At 33.9% G+C, this 20,125-nt stretch overlaps 4 protein-coding genes across 4 annotated transcripts in view; 2 read left to right on the top strand and 2 right to left on the bottom strand.

The window, feature by feature from the left end:
- LOC107637995 (mannan endo-1,4-beta-mannosidase 6) overlaps positions 1–334 on the bottom strand; it is a 5,799-nt gene extending 5,465 nt beyond the window's left edge. Inside the window, exon 1 of the mRNA XM_016341204.2 lies at positions 136–334. Coding sequence (XP_016196690.1) covers positions 136–290 — 155 coding nt within the window. The 5' untranslated portion in view covers positions 291–334. The remainder of the gene's footprint in view (positions 1–135) is intronic.
- LOC107639707 (mitochondrial inner membrane protease subunit 1) lies at positions 1,272–6,012 on the bottom strand. The gene is made up of 5 exons (XM_016343275.1): positions 5,859–6,012; positions 3,749–3,902; positions 2,721–2,945; positions 1,697–1,807; positions 1,272–1,613 (listed from the first exon to the last, which is right to left on the bottom strand). Exons 2-5 carry the CDS (start codon positions 3,887–3,889, stop codon positions 1,572–1,574), a joined length of 519 nt encoding a protein of 172 aa, XP_016198761.1. The 5' UTR covers positions 3,890–3,902; positions 5,859–6,012; the 3' UTR covers positions 1,272–1,571.
- Positions 12,383–13,581, top strand: LOC107636949 (protein FAR1-RELATED SEQUENCE 5-like). Its single transcript, XM_016340419.1, has 3 exons — positions 12,383–12,883; positions 12,970–13,199; positions 13,284–13,581. Exons 1-3 carry the CDS (start codon positions 12,383–12,385, stop codon positions 13,579–13,581), a joined length of 1,029 nt encoding a protein of 342 aa, XP_016195905.1.
- Positions 16,257–16,961, top strand: LOC110271573 (protein FAR1-RELATED SEQUENCE 3-like). Its single transcript, XM_021122558.1, has one exon. The coding sequence runs from the start codon at positions 16,257–16,259 to the stop codon at positions 16,959–16,961; it is 705 nt and encodes a 234-aa protein (XP_020978217.1).

Genomic DNA, 20,125 nt, shown 5'->3' on the forward strand with positions numbered 1-20,125 from the left:
ATAACAGATACCATAATATAAAGGGAAGTAATTAACAAAAACTATCTTCCATTTAGTTTGGCATCTTTCTCCAAAAGAAAAAAAAAATCATCATAAGATGAATTTGATAGAAAATAATTAATTTCTAATTCATACCCATAACTTGAGATAGAATTTGGAACATGATTTTGCTCTTCCTTGTCAGATTCTTCATTCTTAATACTGCCATCTTCTAATGCATTGGCAATTGAAGATTTTGTAAGAATAATCAGAAGGGCCAAAGAAATTGTGCCTAGTTGCAATCTCTTCATTGTGATTGGTTGCCTAGGTAGCCACAATGTTCATGCTCTTTTTGCACTACATTATATATGCGAATATCTTAGTAGTTTAATAGACATGAGTAGTGTACAAGTGGAGATCATGTTTTTAACTCTAGCTTTAAAGCAAAGTTTAACTACATTGTTGAGCAAAATGTATAGACAAATGAAGGGTAGAAGTAAAGTTGCAGAAATTTAACTTGATGGATCCTCCCTAAAATAGATGCTATAGTGGGTTCCAATATACCAAACTATTCGATACAAAGAAGCTTTTTAAATTTGCAACTAGCTCGAATTACTATTGTAAGAATGATATAATCTGAATATATAACATGGGCTAACACAATCAATGTCATTACAATCACAGTTGTTAGAAAATTCAAACTGTACTATTCAATTCGATTTGGCTTCCAAATGGAACAAGAACAAGTGTGAATAATCAGCAAAGACACTGAATCACAAATGTATGAACAGGTCCGGTTCCAATATCCGATTCAGAAGATACCAACCATTCATAATTAACATTCTTTCTAAATCAATCTAAAAGTTCGAATTAGAAATTAAAAAAAAATTCCCGATACATAAACATTCCGCATTAACGTAAAATCCGGTTCTTTTTCACATTAACATAAAATCCGGAAAAGAACCGTATCTAAAAAATGTAATGTACACAATCTAACCTAATAATTTCCAAGGCTTAAACCCGTAATATTGAAGTCGCGTAATATTGAAGTCACACGGAGACAAAATAATATAGATGTGATAAGTTAAGTCACTATGAGTGACATAGTGTGGTAACTAAAGAATCTAATAGTGAGCATAAAATTTTAAATTTAAACTTATTATAGTCAATATTTCAGTCAATTGCTATTTGTAACTATGAAAAACTTGAGCTTATAATTCTAAGTTATAAATTTATTATTAATTATGCATTTTAACTTACAGTATGCTCATAGACAATGAGATTTTTTTAACCCAAGTATCATAGATCTATTTACTGGAGTGTTAAATTTTAAACTATTTATCTCATTGTTATCTTTTGACAAGATAGTATATTTTGTATTATTTTTTTGCCACCTAAGGCTCCAAATGTGCAACTTAGAAACATAATATTGGAATCAATGGAATTAGGATAGAAAAGCTAGTGAACTTGAACAAATTGTACGGTATGAGATCGAAGAGAAGAGAGAGAGGAGAGAGAGAGGGAAACGAAAAGGGGATTTGTGAAGCTGAATTTCATTGAACTTCACTTGAGAATCATAAAGTACACTCACATCAGTGTTTCCAGAAAGGTCCAAAACCTTTGATTGGCCATACCTACAGAGTAGAAACATCAAAAGATTAGATGAAAAAACAAAGAAAGAAGGGGGACAACAATTTTTCAAGTAAACAAATATTACCCTCCAAAATAGCCTGTGCTGAATAAGTCCATAAGGAACAGCACCAAAATTCCTTGAATCATTGGATTTATATGCATTATCACCCTGTATCCAAACGTGACCCTTTGGAACCTAAATAACACAGACATAGACAACATAATCTATATAGCCATTTTGTAAGGGTGGGGAACAAATCAACACAAGAAGCTATAAATAAGGTGGTCGAGGCCTCATTTGCCTCGTGAGCAACCACACCCGGGTCTGAAACTTGGTTGAGACCAAGTAGTGGATAGGAACCCTTAAAAGTGTTGTGTGTAATGTGCATGAGTTTGTGATGTTAAGTTGGGGCTAACCAACTCAGCTGACTGAAAAAAAAAAACAGTCCCAGATTGGACCGAACAGGCCAAATTTTAAGTAAACAAATATTACCCTCCAAAATAGCCTGTGTTGAATAAGTCCATAAGGAACAGCACCAAAATTCCTTGAATCATTGGATTTATATGCATTATCACCCTGTATCCAAACGTAACCCTTTGGAACTTAAATAACACAGACATAGACAACATAATCTATATATCCATTTTGTAAGGGAGGGGAACAAATCAACACAAGAAGCTATAAATAAGGTGGTCGAGGCCTCATTTGCATCGTGAGCAACCACACCCGGGTCTGAAACTTCGTTGAGACCAAGTAGTGGATAGGAACCCTTAAAAGTGTTGTGTGTGAGTGTGTAGTGTGCATGAGTTTGTGATGTTAAGTTGGGGCTATCCAACTCATCTGACTGAAAGAAGAAAAAAAAAGCTATAAATAAGCAAATACCAAGCCGGCAATTAAAATGATGAACCAAAATGAACCATGCTTTAAACCAATTATTCAAAAGAAAAGGCGAACTCATACACTACCAAACCAAAACCAAAACTCAAAATCAAAAGAGAATAAAATCTATGCTACATTGACAATGTAAAGTTGTTTTGGTGCATAGAAATTAAATCCTAATTAAAACCATAGAACGAAAAGCACTAGAAAAATAAGAAATCAATCATACCACAATAGTTTCCTGCTTATCAGGCTCATCAGGGTTAGAAATGTATGTAACAGTATCATCCTCCATTCCAACCAATCGTTTAGCAATAAGCTTCCTAGGGTTTTGAGGGGAGCGAATAATCACAATATCTCCACGAGTAACTTTACCAAATCTAGTTGAGATCCTTTCACCCAAAAACATTGTTGGGATCAAATCTATTGTGGGAAGCATGCTGGGACCAGATGTCTGATGCATTGGAGCTGATTAGTTGCTTTTCATAAGAAACAAGTGATGCCCACATTACTCTCCAATTAACTCAACTTAAAAAATTCTCTGAAATTTTGTAAGACTAGGCAGTAATTATAAGTCTAGGCAATAGAGAAAGAGTCAGATTAGAATATGAAGAGCAGAATTACAGAAGGGAGAGTAGGAAGAGAATAGAAGGGAATGAGAAAAATAGAAGTTGGAGGGTATAAAAGTGATACTCTCTCGGTCTTTGATGAATCCATTGAAGAACCAATTATGGAAAGTAGATAACAAGGTATCATTCGAGCAGCTACCACCCTCCTAAGATCCCTCCCGGTCTAAAATCCCAACTTTGATCCTCTCTCTATAACAGAATTACCTCCTCTCCACCAACCTTTCCAGCTGTCCTATTTGTTACATTAGTTGGCCCTATTTTCATTTTCAACTCCCTTTTCTTTCACTTTTCTATTGTAAATAAAAGGTAAAGGAGCTATTTTACCACCATCCTCTCTAACTGACTTAATTGCTTCCCTTCCCTCCTTGTTTTCTTCACTTGAGAACTTAACAGATTCCTAATTGTTACAATATCTTAATTAAATTAATACTGTCAGATTATTGTAATAGTTAAGTGTATTTGTGGAGATCCATTTTAAAGTGAAGGAATACAGTTAATCACCTTTTTTTTTTCTTTTGATTTATAATTTCAAAGAATGATATGATGGAAGTTTGTCATGATCAATTTGCGAGTTTCTTGAAAAAGGAATAGAATTATAAGAAAAAGCAAATAGATACCACATGCTTACCACAACAAAGGTGACCAAATAGGTGTCGGTGACATGTAGAAAACAGAAGAACTTTCCAAGAGAGAATGCTTTTTCCAACCCCTCTTTGGCAAATAATCCAAGTGGCCCCAGGTTTCTAAATCCCATGGCTTTGCTCAGCATTAACAAGGGAAGACTGTGTCAAATTTAATTTCAAGAAAAAAGCTTATTCAATTGCGGAAAGAGTAGGATAGAGGTAGAAGATGATTAAGCTCAGTCCTTGTTATATGTAGAAAATCAAATCAAATCAATTCAATACTTAAATACCACGAGTCTATTTTACTCCTCATTCCTCAAATCAATTCAAAAGTTTATGTTGATTATATTGTCTGGACATGGGGAAATAAGACTTGACAATTTTCTTCAAATATTGACAATTCTGAATTCTGATTAAGACCCAAATTTAGTACAACAGCTGATCAAAGGAAAGCAAGCAATCTCAAGTGAAATAACCTGTAAAGATGCAGCAAATCCTTTTACACAGCACACATATTACAAGTCGTTAGGCATTTAAAATGTTATATGTCCAAGATCCAAAAAGGAACAAAAGATAAATCAAGAACTGCAAACAATTACATGCAAGGCACTTATTACATTGTGTTTAATGAATATACATTAGTGAACCTAAATGGCAAGCAAAACAGAAGCAAATTAAGGCCTATCTCCTTCCATTTATCTTTAATTAAATTCAAATGACAAGCAAAACAAGCAAATTAAGGCTCCAGAATGTTAATTAGTTAAAGTAACAAGGTTTAATCATACACAAGCAAATCAAACAAATTAAGGATCTATCTAAGCAGAAGATATCACAAAGATTAAAGAGCTCCAGCTGAATTTAATCAAGCTTAATTAGACACTGTGTTTTCACCTCATAAAGAGAGGCAAAAATCCAAGGTTCTGAGAACCGGATCGGTCATCGAACTGCTCTAGTCACTGGTTTACTAGTCTAACCGGTCCAACCGTGGTTCAACTGGAAAAATCGTTTTAGAATAAAATAATAAATATATTATAAATAAACACCCTAAAATATAATTATAGTCTAATATAAATCTTAAAATATCTTCCAAATTTAAAACACTACATGAAATGTTATCTTCCAAATTAATAATTTACAAATTTGTTATCAAACTTTACACCAAGTGTATTCCAAAAGATCACTGACTTCAATACTAAAGAATGATATTAGAGGCTAAAAAAATTCATAAATACAGTTTCATACCCTCTAATATATGTGCATACAAGCATGAGCATTTTACGGAGCTTTCCTATCATCTTTGTTTCTTTTCATTATGGCAGTAATTTCTTTTTGCTTCTGATTTGTGATTTGTCTGTAAATCTTTTATTAGAGAACTCAAGTTACAAGTGTATTGAATACATTAATATAATTAGGGGTGGTAAAGCTGGGTTTTCTCATTGTCAAATAGGGTTGACAACTGGAACTAGAGTGGAAAGCATATATAATACAAAATATTTTATTATTAAATCAGAGCAGCAGCACAGCAGAGCCAGAAATCAAATAATCATTCAACAAATAATCATCCATAACTGAAATCAATAAATCAACATCACAGTAAAAAACAGCAGCTCTCATTAACACAATCAAAAACACCAGCCGCACAACAGAACCAAAAATCAAATAAATCATCAGCAAAAATTCAAAAACAGCAACAAATAATCAACAAAAACCATGAAATCAATAAATCAACAAAAATTCAAAAACAACAGAGCCAGAAATTCAAAAACAGCAGCAGCAGCATAGAAAAGCCATTTTTATCAATAATTTCAACAAAAACACAAAACCCCTGTAATCTTATCCATGATTTCACTTCCAGAAACAGAGTTAATCAACTAAGAACAAGCAAGAATGAGGGTATCAACTAATCATCAAGCAGTAAGCCAGTAACAGAGTTAATCAACCAAGAACAAGCCAGTAACAGAGTTAAAATTCATTATCAAGCAGTGAACAAAGCCAATCAACGAAGAACGAGCAAGAACAGGTCAGTAACAGAGTTAAAATTCATTATCAACCAGTGAGCAAAGCCAATCAACCAAGAACAAGAACTGAACAATTCTAGTGCATCCGAGGCATTACCTTCGGCGAGGGCAGGGAGCGGAGATTTGACGGAGATCGACGGACAACAGGAAGCTGGCAACGAACACTGTCGAGCTGGCGACAGACGACGAGCGAAGAGCTGCGGAACAGGACCTGGAGACGCTGGCGTTGGACGAACGCGAGGAGGGCCTTCGAGAACTTATATAAAGAGAAATAATAACAATTCTATAAATAATATAATAATATGTATAAAGGATAAAGATGATAAAGAAAAATAAATGTTAAATATTAATGGCCAAAAGCTAGTTAGTGCAACGCAGAAGCTAAAAATTGTTGCTTCTTGTAAACGTGGTTTTGAGACTAAGGGTGTGTTTGGGTTCACGTTGGGAAATAAAAAAGTCCGTTTGAGCGTCTTGAACGTCCCATTGTCATGTTTGGCAACTTTTTGGAACCCTAACCCAGAAGTGTTTTCACCTCTGAACGTACGTTTATGTGAAGCTAAAAATTCAAGCTTCTGCGTTCACGTTGGAGGAATTAGATAAAAAATTTATTCCATATCTACCAACCGTACCCTTCATTTCTTCTATAAAAATGATGCACATAATCACATCATTTCACACTTTGTGTATGTTCTTCTTTTTATGTTCTTGGTTACAAATTTTTTTTTCAGATTTATTTTTATCACTGCCAAGGTAAAGATTTTAATTTTTTTTATTATTTTTAGTTCTTTCTTTCATATTTTGATTTTTATGTTTTTTATTGTATTTTTTATTTATACGATAAATATTTTTCATATCATTTTTTTAGTATTCTGATGTTATTTTTTTAATTTTCTATTGTTATATTTTTATTGTATTTTTTTTATTTATATGACAACTATTGTTGATATAAATTTTTATTTTTATTAATTTTTATGATATTTTTATTATTTTTTGTTTATATAAATTATTTTTTTCTATCTTTTATTGTACTATATTTATGTTGTGTATAAAATTTTTATTTTTTTATTTGATTTTTTTTATATGAATTTTATTTACTTTTTATTATAATTTTTTTGTTCATATAATATATGTTGTTGGTTGTGATTATTATATACTATGTTTATTTTTTTTTGTTTTTGTTTTTTATTTTTATTGTACTTCTTACTGTACTTTATTTTTGTTTTTATTATATACTAATTATAAGTAACAAAAGAGTTATAAATAATAAAAATTTATAATCCAAAATAACACTAAATTAAAGAGTACTAACGACACTAAAATAAATTATAAATTTTTTTGTTTAATGTTATAAAATGTATAGTACTCCCTTTTATATTTTTATTTCTTATTGTTTTTTAGTTCATATGAATTTTTTTTATTATTTACTGTTCTTTGTGTTTAATATGTAAAGTGTCTTTTTTATTTTTTATTCGACGATGTAAAATTTATAATTATAATTCTCATATATTATATTTTATTGTAACTTTTTTATAATATAGATTAATTGATCCCATTAAAAAAGACAAATTAAATAAAAAATTATTCATATGTATTAATACAATTATGAATGTTGGATGCCAAAAAAGTCTTATATTGTCAATTTTTATATGTTACTTTAATTTAGTAAGTAAATATTAACATTATTATAAAATGAATTAAAAAGATTTATTCAAATATCTAAAGTAAAATAATAGAGTAATATTCAAAATTATTTTAATTGATGTCTCTTTTAGTAATTTTTCATCTAAAAGTGATTTTGAATAGTATAATCCAAACAACATTTATTTTACTATAATTTATTTTGACATAAAGATTGCCAAACATAAATCACATTAACACAAACTTACTTTTCATCAAAATCAAGTTTGCAAAATCAATTCTATGCAAACTCCCGTTTGCAAACTTAAATCCAAACACACATTAAAATCACTTCTGCGTTTATAGAGAGAAAACTTAGCCAAACCAAAAATTGAAGCTTTTAAGAAACTGTAACGTGCTTTTCCTCTTCTAACGTGATTTCCAAACACACCCTAAGTGTGTGTTATTAAACCATTCTTCTACCTTAGCCCATGACAACAACAAAGAAGTCTCACAGCCCACAAATTCAGCCCAGCAGAATACATAAATTTAATTATAATTTTAGTATGTGTGTTGATAGAAAAGTTGTTTGGTTCAGAATTTGGGTTGAAGAGAGAAATTGGGTCATTTGTGTGAACCAAAGGAAAGACTAATTCATCAAATACAACATTTCGAGAAATTTCAATTCTTTTGTCATCCAAAAGATAAATGATATATCCTTTAAAACCATTTTGAAAACCAATGAAAACACCCTTTTTGGCTCTTGGATCAAATTTTGATCTATTTGTCATTAGGGTAGACACAAAACATAAACAACCAAAAACTCTAAGGTCATGATAATTTGGTGGATGATTAAATAAAATCTCAAATGGTGTTTGAAAATTAATTGCAGAGGATGGAACTCTATTAAGCAAATAAACGGCATGTTTAACAGCATAAGACCAAAAAGATAATGGTAAATTAGATTGAAACATGAGAGCACGAGCTATATTTAAAATATGTTGATGCTTGCGTTCTACCCGTCCATTTTGTTGAGGGGTTTCAACACAACTACGTTGATGAATAATTCCCTTGGAAGCATAAAAATCATGTAAAATAAATTCTGGTCCATTATCGGAACGAATAGTTTTGACTTTAGAGTTGAATTGTGTTTCAACTAAAGTAATAAAATTCTTTACATGATTTTGCACTTCTCCTTTTGATTTTAACAAAATAGCCCATGTAAAGCGACTAAAATCATCAACGACAGTTAAGAAATATTTATGATTATGAATAGAATTTTGTCGAAACGGGCCCCAAATGTCAAAATGTAATAAATCAAAAATTGCATTAGCTTTATTAAAGCTTTGAGAAAATGAAAGTTTCTTCTGTTTAGAAAAATGACAAATATAACAAGTTTTATCATAATGCATAGGAATAAAAGGAAATTGCTTATGTAAATAATTAAGTCGTTGTTCAGAAAGATGACCCAAACGAAAATGCCATAGCTCGGATGGTGTAATGGTTGATTTTGTTTTGATAGTATGAATGGAATGTGAAGTTGATGGAGTGTGAGTGAGAGTATTTTCAACAACATACAAGCCTTCTCTCATTCTACCAAAGCCAATCGTCCTCAAAGTGTTGGTCTGTAAATTGCAAGAAGAAGATGAAAAAGTGAGTTGACATTGAAGATTGGAAGTAATTTTGGATATGGAAATAATGTTAAAATTAAAGTAAGGTAGATAAAGAACATCATGAAGGATTAAAGATGAAGAAAATTGCACAACACCCTTATAGGAAGCAGTGACTTTAGTGTTATTTGGTAAGTGAATGATAATGGGAGAGATTTTGTAATATGAAATAAACCAAGATAAGTTTGATGCAATATGGTCTGTGGCACCAGAATCAATAATCCAAGAATTTAAAAAGGTATTTTTGTTGGAAAAATTATTTAAAATAGAAAATGTGTTTGAAGAACAAAGATAATGAGTACTCGGATTAGGCAAAAACCCATTTTGATTTGATGAACCATTATCTCTATATTCTGAAGAGGGAGACTCGGTCTTTTTGAGAAGTGCTATGAGAGCTTGTTGTTGGGCTAGTGAGAGGTCCAAAATTGGGTTTGGATTCGGCTGATGGGTATGCCCTTCAACATGACCTAGGGCTGCCCTCTCATCATACACTGGAGGGGCGATTGAAGGAGTGGCGGCGGCGACAGCAACGGAGTGATGTGGACTACCAGAGTGACGTGGATGCCCTGGTGGGAACCCGTGTTTCGAATAACAGACTTCAATCGTGTGGCCACTACGACTGCAATGCGTACAGAACTTAGAGGAACCACCACGTCCCGCGCTGGAGGGAAAACCACCGCGACCCTTGCCGGAGGAAAAGCGACCGCGACCGCGACCTTGTGAGGGGTGCCGCGAATCGACGGCGGCAGTGATGGAACGTGGATCGTCTAGAATCCCAGCAGTAACTTGTAGCTGTCGTTCATGTTGGATGACCAATGCAAAAACTCTGGTTGCTGGAGGTAATTGGTCTAGGAGAAGTATTTGAGATCGCACCACCGAAAACCGTTCATCCAATCCCTTAAGAAAGCGAATTATAAAATCTAAGTGCTCTTCATATTGCTGCTAATCCAGTTTTTCATGAACGGACCAAACATTTAGAGGTCGATTGTTATTATAAAAAATTACACTAAAACATAGTATACGAGAATTACAATTAAAGAAAAAAGTACTAAAAATAATAAAAATAAATAAATATTTACTTTATAGTAATTGAAACAAATCTAAAAGTTCTTGATGATCTTTTTATATAATATATTTTTAGTATTTTTAGTACTCTTTTTTTAGTATGTTATAATTTTTTACTATTATTATTTTTATTTACAGATAATTTTTTTATTTAATTTACTTTACCTAATAGAATCAATAAATCATATTATAAAAAAATAATAATAACAAACATAATACACAAAAATCACAATTATAAAAGTGTATAATGTCAAACAAACAGTTGAAAAAAAATAAAAATAATAAATAATAAAAAAATAAAGCTCATATAAATAGAAATAACAAGAATTTTATAAATAATACAATAACATATATAAAAGATAAAGTTGGTAAAAGGTAAATAAATGGTTAGTATTTATAGCTAAAAGCTCGTTAAGAAAACGCAGAAGCTAAAAATAGTTGCTTCTTGTAAACGTGGTTTTGGCAGCAAAATCACTTCTGCCTTCATGAGAAAAAAATTTGCCAAACCAAAAGTTGAAGCTTTCAAGAAATTTAAACATGCTTCTTCCCTTCTAACGGGTTTCCCAAATACATCTTAAGTTTTGGAGGATTTGAAAATATCCTAAAATTTCTGACCTTTTCAAAACTTAGACGGCTCCGGATTCGATGGTCCGAGAACATTTGGACCATTAAATGGTCCCATAACAAAACATGTTTTTTAAGTTTTTTAACAACTGCTACATAGTCCTTTAACTAATTTTAGTTACAAATTGACCCCATATATTTTAGTTAATTATAAAAACGATTTTTTATTTTATAAATAATTATTTTATCATAAATCTATCATGTTTATTAACAATCAAGAACAAAAACAATAACGAATTAGATCTTCCGTTGATCCTAATAAATTTTTTGGCTATTCCAATCGATTAAAAGATTAAATTTGATTCATCACGTTTGCGAGGAATCATAAAATCCTGTTTTCTTAAAAATCAATCGATTGGAATATCTAACCAATCGATTGAATTATAACTCAATCGATTGGATTACAATTTACCACTAAACAATCGATTGAAAATTGCCAAAAGTATAATTTTCGCATAAATCAATCGATTGGTCATACGACCCAATCGATTGAACGATGAATAAAAATTGGATTTTTGTAACTCAATCGATTGTTTAGAATTTCCAATCGATTGAATGCTTCAAAACAACCTGGGTCTCACCAAAACAATCGATTGCTTTTGTGACTCAATCGATTGAATTCACCCAAACAATATGAATTTGCCAATTTCAGTCGATTGGTTGTGTATGTGAATTCCAATTCAATCGATTGGCATAAAAATTCAATCGATTGAAACGCGATGTATTACGCCTATGTCAATATTGTTTTCGTTTTTAGAATTTATCTTGTTATTCATCTATCTTATCTTTAAAATTCTATCTTCTTTTTTTTAAGGTTTTATTTTGATTTAGATACTCTAATCTTATCTTTTCCTTAATATTAACATTATAAATTGGTGAATAATCCATCACCAATTATTCAATCCCACCATTGAAATTGTGTATCATTCTCTTTGATTATAAAAAATTTCATTGTTTTTTTTCGAACATCCATCTACTGAATATTCAATTTTTTTTTCATTTTTTATCCGTCTATTTAATATCCACTTTTTGTTCATCGTTAATTGACAATCACCGTTGCAGCAATCAGCAAAGGTCCAATCAATTTTTTTCATTGTAGTGTTCAGAAAACAATCCATCGTTTTGATTACAAAATCGAAGTCAGTGAATAAAATTTCTAATTTTCCAATTATTCGTTTCGATACTTTATTCGTAAAATTGATTGTGTAATGAAAAAATATTTTTTTATCTTTTATTAATTCACAAGACATTGAGAAATACTAAAAAGTAAATAGATGTTATTATTTTTTATTACTAATTAGCTAGCAATCAGGGACGGACCTAGAGGGGGCGAGTAGTGGCCTGGACCCCCTTTTATAATGTACAATTGATATTGTTATATTTTATTTATGTAATTATCATATTAAAAATAAAATTATTGGAAAAAATTATAATTATATGTATCTTAATAAATCTGTTAAAAAACTAACTCCAATAACTATATGTTAATTATTTTTATAGATTAAAAAAAATTATATATAAAAATTGGCACCTCCATATTAAAATCTCTGGATCCGTCCCTGCTAGCAATATTAGAATCTATCTATTTTATGTAATGTTATAAGACAGAGTGTACTCATTTTTTTTTTCATTAGACATTTTTAAGATGTCAGGTATATTTACGGACACTGAGATGAATGAGCAATACCAGGAGGACGATGACTTTAACCAACAAGAAGAGCTAGTAAGTGACCAAGATATGATGGATAAACAGAATGAATTCGAACAAGATTTTGGAGATGAATTTACTGAGGGAGCGTATTTTTCTGAATCTGATCAGTCAGAAGATATCCTTGAAGCTGCTTATGCGGTTGACTCCATGCAAGACATTACAACTTTGAAATTTAGTGAAAATTTTGCAGAGAAAATTGGCAAATATCATTTTTCTACTTTGCAGCTTGCATTTGATTTTTATTTGAAGTACTCAAAGTCGAAGGGCTTTAGTGCAAGGAAGAGCAAGACCTTCAAGAATAGTATTGGCGAGATTTACAAACAAAAATTTGTATGTCATAGACAAGGATTCAGGGAGGAGAAATATTACACGATGGAAAAAAGAAAGAAGGAGCCTAGATTGGAAACAAGAACTGGATGTGAAGCTCGAATGGATGTTAAATTTGTACCAGAAACTGGAAGGTGGCATATCTTTTATTTCTATGACGAATACAACCATGATCTATTGGATACACAATTCAGTGCTATGCTGCCTGCCCACAGAAAAATGTAGAGGCAGATATTATGCAAATGATGAACATGCTAAAGTCAGGGATTAGCACTTCACAGATATTTGGTCTTCTAGCTAGTCAAGCAGGCGGGTATGAATTTGTTGGCTATGGTTCCAGAGATATGTACAATGAGATTGCTCGGCAAAGGCGTCAAATTCCTGGTGATGCAGCACGAGTGTTGAAGAAGTTGGAGGCTATGCGGTTGAAGGATCCATAATTATATTTCAAGGCATGTCATGATTCAAGAGGTTTGTTACGTAACTTGTTCTGGTCTGATGGGATTAGCCAACTAGACTACCGACTCTTCGGGGATGTTATTGCTTTTGATGCTACGTACAAGAAGAACAAGTATAGTTGTCCATTAGTCATATTCAGCGGGGTTAACCACCACAACCAAACAATTGTTTTTGCTGCTGCGTTAGTTGTGGACGAAACTACTGATACATATATTTTGCTCCTGTGTCAGCTCATGTTTGCAATGAAGGGCAAGACCCCGACCTCAATAATAACTGATGGGGCCATGGCGATTAGGAATGCAGTAAGAGTTGTATTTTCCGAAGTCAGACATAGATTATGCGCTTAGCACCTTATTCGAAATGCAACTAGCAATGTTGGAAATCCATCGTTTACATCTAAATTCAGAATAATCATGTTGGGAGACTACGAGATTCCCGTGTTTAAGCATAAGTGGGTTTAGCTTATTGAAGAATTTGTCCTTGAGGATAAGCCGTGGCGTGATCAACATGTACGAAGAGAAGCATATGTGGGCTACTGCATATATAAGAGGAAAATTCTTTGCTGGATTTAGAACTACCTCAAGATGTGAAGGTTTACACTCAGTTGTTGCAAGGTATGTGGGGTCGCGGTATGATTTGACAAGTTTTGTAGAGCATTTTCAAAGGTGTGTTGCACACTTGCGCTTTAAAGAATTCAATGTTGATTATTAGGGGTATTCGCGGTGCGGTTTGGTTCGGTTTTTGAGAGAAATGTCATCCGATCCGATCGTCTAGTTAAACTGCGGTTCAGTTTGGCTCGGTTTTTTTGTTGAGGCCATCCGAACCAAACCAAACCAATTCGGTTTGTTCGGTTGTTTCAATCAATTCAAAAAAATACTACAATACTATTTCACAAAGTCTTATACAATGAAATTGACCAACACAAATACACAATTAGAATCAACAATCCGGTGTCACCCATATTCTCACTTGAACTGACATCAAACTTACTAAACAAATACATTAAACAACAAAATCAATTTACAAGCAATTTATAAAATCAAGATCTTGTTTACAAAATCAAGATCCTGTTTACAAAATCAAGCAATTTACAAAATCATTAACCAACCAGCAACAATACCAACAATAAAGTAATTCAACAATAATTCAGTAATTCAAAACCTTCAATACTTGATCAAAAACCTCCAAAACACTTGATCCTATTTTGTTCTTTATTGTCATCAAAATGCAGTGAAGAGGATTTGCATATCTCTGGACTCTGGATGCATCCTATACCTGTCATGATAAAAAAAAATCAAGAAAAGGATTCAGCTTTTATCATAAAACAGGACAATGTAAAATTATAGTCATCTTTGCCTAAAAAAAAATAATCCATAAATTAGAACAACACTAAAATTAAAATAACGTAAATTAGAACACCAAACCACAAACTCAAATTAAATAAGTAAAACAGAGAACACTATAAACTTAAAAATAAGAACACATAACAAATTTTCGAACAGAAATTATCAAACAGAACCACAAATTACCAAAGCTGCAAGAACAAATTAGAAAAAACAGAACCAAAAATCCTAAACCAAAAATCATATAGCAAAATAAAAATAGAACCAATTATTAAAACAGAACTAAGAACACCTAATTAGATCCCAAAAAATTAGAACAAAACCAGCAATAAACAGCAACCAGTAAATTACCAACAATAAACAGCAACCAGCAAGGCAGCAAGCCAGCAACAAAACCAACAATAAAATAATTCATCAAATCAACAATGCACCCACCAGTAAATAGCAAGTAGCAACAAATAAACAATGCACTAGTAAACAGCAAATGGTTCAAACTACCTGAATCGGTGGCTCGGGCTCCATATTGACTTGGGAGGAAGGACATAAACCAGCAATAAACTAAAGTTTAAATCAATGACCAGCAACTACCAAGAATAAACTGAACAAAACCTGATAATCTGAACAATAAATCAAGTACAGAAACCAGCAATAAACTGAAGTTTAAATCAATAACTAGTAATAAACAAGCAATAAACTGAACAAAACCTGATAATCTGAACAATAAATCAAGGACAGAAACCAGTAATAAACTGAAGTTTAAATCAATAACCAGTAATAAACCAGCAATGCCTGAACAAAACCTGAAAAACTGAACAAAAATTGAACAATAAATTGATAACCCTAAACTGAACAATAAATCAGCAAGACCAAATTACCAACAATAAACTGAATAGATGGTAAACAGCAATACCAACAATAACCCTAAACTAAATAAACTGAACAATAACCAGCAATACCAACAATGCATCAGTAAAGATTACCTGAATAGATGGCTTGGGCTCCATATTCACTTGAATCGGTGGCTGGGTGGGAGACTGGGAGGTGCTGTCTTGATCGTGGGTGACCCTAAACCCAGAACCCAGAAACGCTGCTGGGTGGAGGCGGCGAGGTCGGAGGTGGCGAGGTCGGAGGTCCTGTGTTGATCGTCGCCCGTCGGTGATGTCTGGCGTGTTTGCTGTGCTGTCGTGTGGCTGTTGGGTCAGTGGGTGACTGGGTGGTGGCGAGCCAGGCGAGGTGCTGTGTTGAGCTGGGTCTTCATCTTCGTCGTGCACCGGCGGTGGGGGATCTGCTCTCTTCGGCGGTGGGATTTAGAGGAAGGCTTCGAGACTCAAGGACATGGGTGGCTCAGGCTGGCTCCGTGGCTGGGTGAGTGGGTGCGCAGGTCGCAGAGGGCGAGATATGGTGGCTCATGGGGGTTTGGGGGGTGGGGTAGGTAGATTTTAATTTTTAGGGTTTTTAGTAGAACCGGTTCGGTTCGGTTTGGTTTGGTTAGGGTTTTGGTGGTAAGAACCGAAAACCGAATCAAACCGCAAAAAAATAGCAAAATAACATTTTTCGGTTTTTTCGGTTTTCGGTTAATTTGGTTTTCGATTTTTTCGATTCGGTTCTTCGATTTAGTTTGGTCCAAATCGGTTTTGAACACCCCTACTGATTATGAATCTACACGTGGGGTGCCCGTCATGCAGACTTGTATAGAGCTGCTAGAGAGATATGCTGCTGAGTTATACACTCATGAGATATTTCTTTTCTTTCGGCCATTTCTCTCTAGAGCTGGATCAATACGGGTGCTAAACATAGAGAATAACAATGATTGCATAAAGTACATTATGTGTAAGCATGGGAGGCCCGATTTTATGTGGATCGTTGATTTTCATCAAGAAGAAATGATCTTCATGTGTACCTGTTTAAGAATGGAGTCATTTGGAATTCCCTGCGAACATATTGTGAAAGTTCTGGTTGGCAGAGATATTTGTGAGATTCTCCAGTCATTGGTATTGGATAGATGGACAAAAAAGGTTAAATCAGCACTCAATGATCCAAGTGGGTTCACGAGGGATGTTGTTGTTATTAGTCATCAAAGTGCCTTGATGGAATTTTCTAAACAATTGGTTGTTGTTGCTGCTAAAGTACCAGAAAGATATGAAGAGACACGTGACCTAATTATGGGATTGTACTCATCTTACAAGGCTGCAGAGGAAGGCACTAATCAACCTCAGTCAGGTGTAGCTAAAAGTAGCAATCCGTATGTGCATCAAAGCGGTGTAGGCTCAGGACAACCATCTAGAAAGAAGCGGCAACGTTGTAGTGTTTGTCAAATGGAAGGACATAAGAAGACAACATGTCCTTGGCAAAAGGACATTGACCACAACGTTATTGGAAGCTAATGGTTCGGATGATGGCGACGTATATCCAGAATCGACGGCTGAGTTAGATAGTGATAATTAGCCACCTCCATATACTTAATATTTTTGCAGAATGAATTAGTTCCATATTTGTGTTTATTTATTTTTTTACACTATATTAATGAAATTATATATATATATATTCTTCCAATAGTCGTGCGTATGCTTTTTAGATGAAATAATTGTCAACTGAATATCGGTTTGCAAAAAAGGGGTAAAAAAATCGCTCAAACCGGCAATGTAAACGATCTGGTCTAGTATTTAAAACCGTCAAATTGAAAACCGTTGAAAATCATTGAACCGGCCAATTTGACCGGACCGTGCTATCCGACCGGTTCAACAAAAGGACGCCGGTCTGATTAAAAACAACACCAAACGCGTAACGCGTCAACCCCCCTTCCCCTAACTCCCTCCCCCCTTCGTTCCTCATTCAGAATCAGAATCAGAAAAACAAATCTTCAAAGTCTGTAAATTAGGGTTCTACCGATAACGTCCATTGTTGATTGCGCCTCCACGACCTCTTCCTTCTTTCTGACTAAAAGTAATTTAAATACGAAAAAAAAGTGTTATCACTTACACTTTTCATTATTCACCATGTCTCTCATTGACTAAGGGTGCTCAAAACCGATCCAGACTGAACAAAACCGACTAATCAAACCCAAAAATTGAAAACCGAATAAACCGAAAACCGAAAAATTATATTTTACTGTTTTTTTTTTGTGGTTCAGTTTTCGGTTTTGCCACTAAAAGCCAGAATCGAACTGAACCGGTCAAATAGAAAACCCAAAAAAACTATTAGAAAGCTTAGTCGGAAAACTAGACCGGAGGGGACCGGGCAATCGAACCGGTCTGACAAAAAACCGGAAGCTTAGGCAGTTCGGTTTACTAGCAGAAATCGTTGTTCTAAAAACTGGACACAAACCGTTGAACTGGCCAAAAACCGGCCGGTCAAACCGGACCGGAACCCGGCCTGTTTACTAGAAATGACGCTGTATAGAAGTTGAAAGGAAAAAAAGGGAACGCACGCATTTGGATCCCTTCTCCAACTCTTTCCTTACTCCTTACTCATCAGCAAAATGCCCTAGCCTCCACCAAAGAAATCAAACCCTAGCCTCCACCATTCTTGTCGCAGTCCGTCGGAGTGAGAGACTGCTGCTGCCGCCTCCGTCGCACTCAAGAACTTCCGTCTTCGTGCTATCGGCGTTCGTTACTTCGCTTTCACCATCCCCTGTTCACTCTCATCAGTCACCTGTTCGCTCTCCATCCCCTTTTCGCTCCCATCAGTCACATGTTCGCTCTCCATCCCCTTTTCGCTCCCAACTTGGAGATTTGCGCAACCCTTTCTGTTGCGAAGTCAGCCATGGAAATCGCAGCCACCTCCACCACTCCTTGCCGTCACGCAGTGTCGTCCTAAGTGACGTGAAGCCCTTGTCCCCTCTCGAGCCCCATTCCCGATTCCTCAGTCTCATACATACTCTCATTATTTCTCCCGAAAACACAAACCTAGCCTCCATTGCGCCGTTGTTGGTCGCACTGTCGCCGCCTGGTTCGTCGTGGTCATTCTTCAATCTTCCTATTTTGTCGTGGTTGTTCTTCAGCCCCACCATTGTGCTCCTTGTCTCGCTCTGTGCTCTGTCTTGAAGGATCTAGTTCGTTCCTTAATTGATTGAGCAGGTAAGTACATTCATCTTCTGATTCTTCTCCCTTGACTAAGCCCGGTCGAATTGGATTTTTCACAACGATACTACAATCTCCGCTCTCTTTAGAAGTTTTATTTTTTGTTTTTTAACTGTAATTGTTGTTTTAAACTTTTAATTGGTTAGTTAATCTATAAATTTTCATCTTGCTTCTTCAATTGTTGTTATCATTTGTCATTACTGTGATTTAGGATTGTTAATGATCTTGAATATTGATTCTGATATGCTCTGGTTCTATGAATTGTTAATGATCTCGCACCAATTTTTCTGGCACAATTCCATCTAATTTTAATGGTAGGTCAAGCTTAACTTTGGTCATGTTATTGGTTCTGCTTCTTATCTTTGGATTATTTGGTGTTTGAAAGAAATGCAACCAGAAGAACAATTTTTCATATGGAGTCATGATGGAAAAAATGGCATTTGAAACCATTATTAAAGCTGCCAATAATTTTGATGACAAATATCTCATTGGCATTGGAGGGCAATGATCTGTTTACAAGGCTGAGTTGCCTTCAAGTATGGTTGTTGCTGTGGAAAAAACTTCACATGGAATCAGATTCTATTTTATTTAGTTTTGGTTCAGTCTTATTGATTCTAATTAGTTGTTGATTCTGATTTTGTTTTTTAATTAAGAACTTTTCGTTCTGTTTTGATTTAGGGTAATTTTGATTTAGAGTTGATTCTGTACTTTTTGTTTACTCAATGATAACACAGGAAAGGAGAATGTGAAAGAGGAAGAATTTGTGGAATTGGTGCACCACATGAAAATTTTTTAAATTAGTTTGTTTATATTTTCAATTCATTTTGGTTCTATTTCTGATTCAGTCCCTTTTTGCTTTTCTTATTGCTTCTTGATTTTTCTGAGTCAGGTTCATTATGTAATTTGAATTTCTGGTTTGCTGTTTTAATTTATGTTGTTTTAATTTTTAGAAGACAGAGTTTTAAATCACATGATATATATACATCGTATAGAAGTAGTGATTGATTGATAATAGTTGTTGCTTTCCACCATCGTTATTCTTATTGCTATGACTTCGTCAATTTCTTTACAGCTTAAGTTTTTCATACTATGATTCATATGTTCGTATTAAGGCATAATTTTATTAGGTAAAAATGGATAGAATTTTACATTTTCCAAATGATTGAAAAAACCGAACCGAACCGAACCAAACCGATTTTCTGCGGCGTGTACATATTCATTATCATTATTGCAAAATTAAAAGCTTATTAATTGGGTTTTGAATTTTGACCTTCCATAAACATGCTTATTTAAAATATATTTTATTAATCATGTTTGTATCTTTTGATTGAAGATAATTCATCCGTCACGAAGTGTTCACATACAAAATATAAATATATTGCAATTGCAATCTATCCCCACTCCTGGTCAATGGGGAGCATTGACTTTGATGACTCGAAACAAATTACCTAAAAATGGATACTCTGACT

This window comes from Arachis ipaensis, chromosome B04 (assembly GCF_000816755.2).
Source record: "Arachis ipaensis cultivar K30076 chromosome B04, Araip1.1, whole genome shotgun sequence".
Lineage (NCBI taxonomy): Eukaryota > Viridiplantae > Streptophyta > Magnoliopsida > Fabales > Fabaceae > Arachis > Arachis ipaensis.

What these genes read in the sequence shown, in the direction of transcription:
- LOC107639707 (XM_016343275.1), bottom strand. Translation starts at nt 3,889, where the DNA reads ATGCTGAGCAAAGCCATGGGATTTAGAAACCTGGGGCCACTTGGATTA. An exon ending in ATAAGCAGGAAACTATTGTG is followed by an intron (nt 1,808 to 2,720) that starts GTATGATTGATT and finishes TGTGTTATTTAG; the next exon opens with GTTCCAAAGGGTCACGTTTG. An exon ending in AGCACAGGCTATTTTGGAGG is followed by an intron (nt 1,614 to 1,696) that starts GTAATATTTGTT and finishes TCTACTCTGTAG; the next exon opens with GTATGGCCAATCAAAGGTTT.
- LOC107636949 (XM_016340419.1), top strand. Translation starts at nt 12,383, where the DNA reads ATGTCAGGTATATTTACGGACACTGAGATGAATGAGCAATACCAGGAG. An exon ending in GATGTGAAGCTCGAATGGAT is followed by an intron (nt 12,884 to 12,969) that starts GTTAAATTTGTA and finishes TACACAATTCAG; the next exon opens with TGCTATGCTGCCTGCCCACA. An exon ending in AAGAAGTTGGAGGCTATGCG is followed by an intron (nt 13,200 to 13,283) that starts GTTGAAGGATCC and finishes TGATGGGATTAG; the next exon opens with CCAACTAGACTACCGACTCT.
- LOC110271573 (XM_021122558.1), top strand. Translation starts at nt 16,257, where the DNA reads ATGCAGACTTGTATAGAGCTGCTAGAGAGATATGCTGCTGAGTTATAC.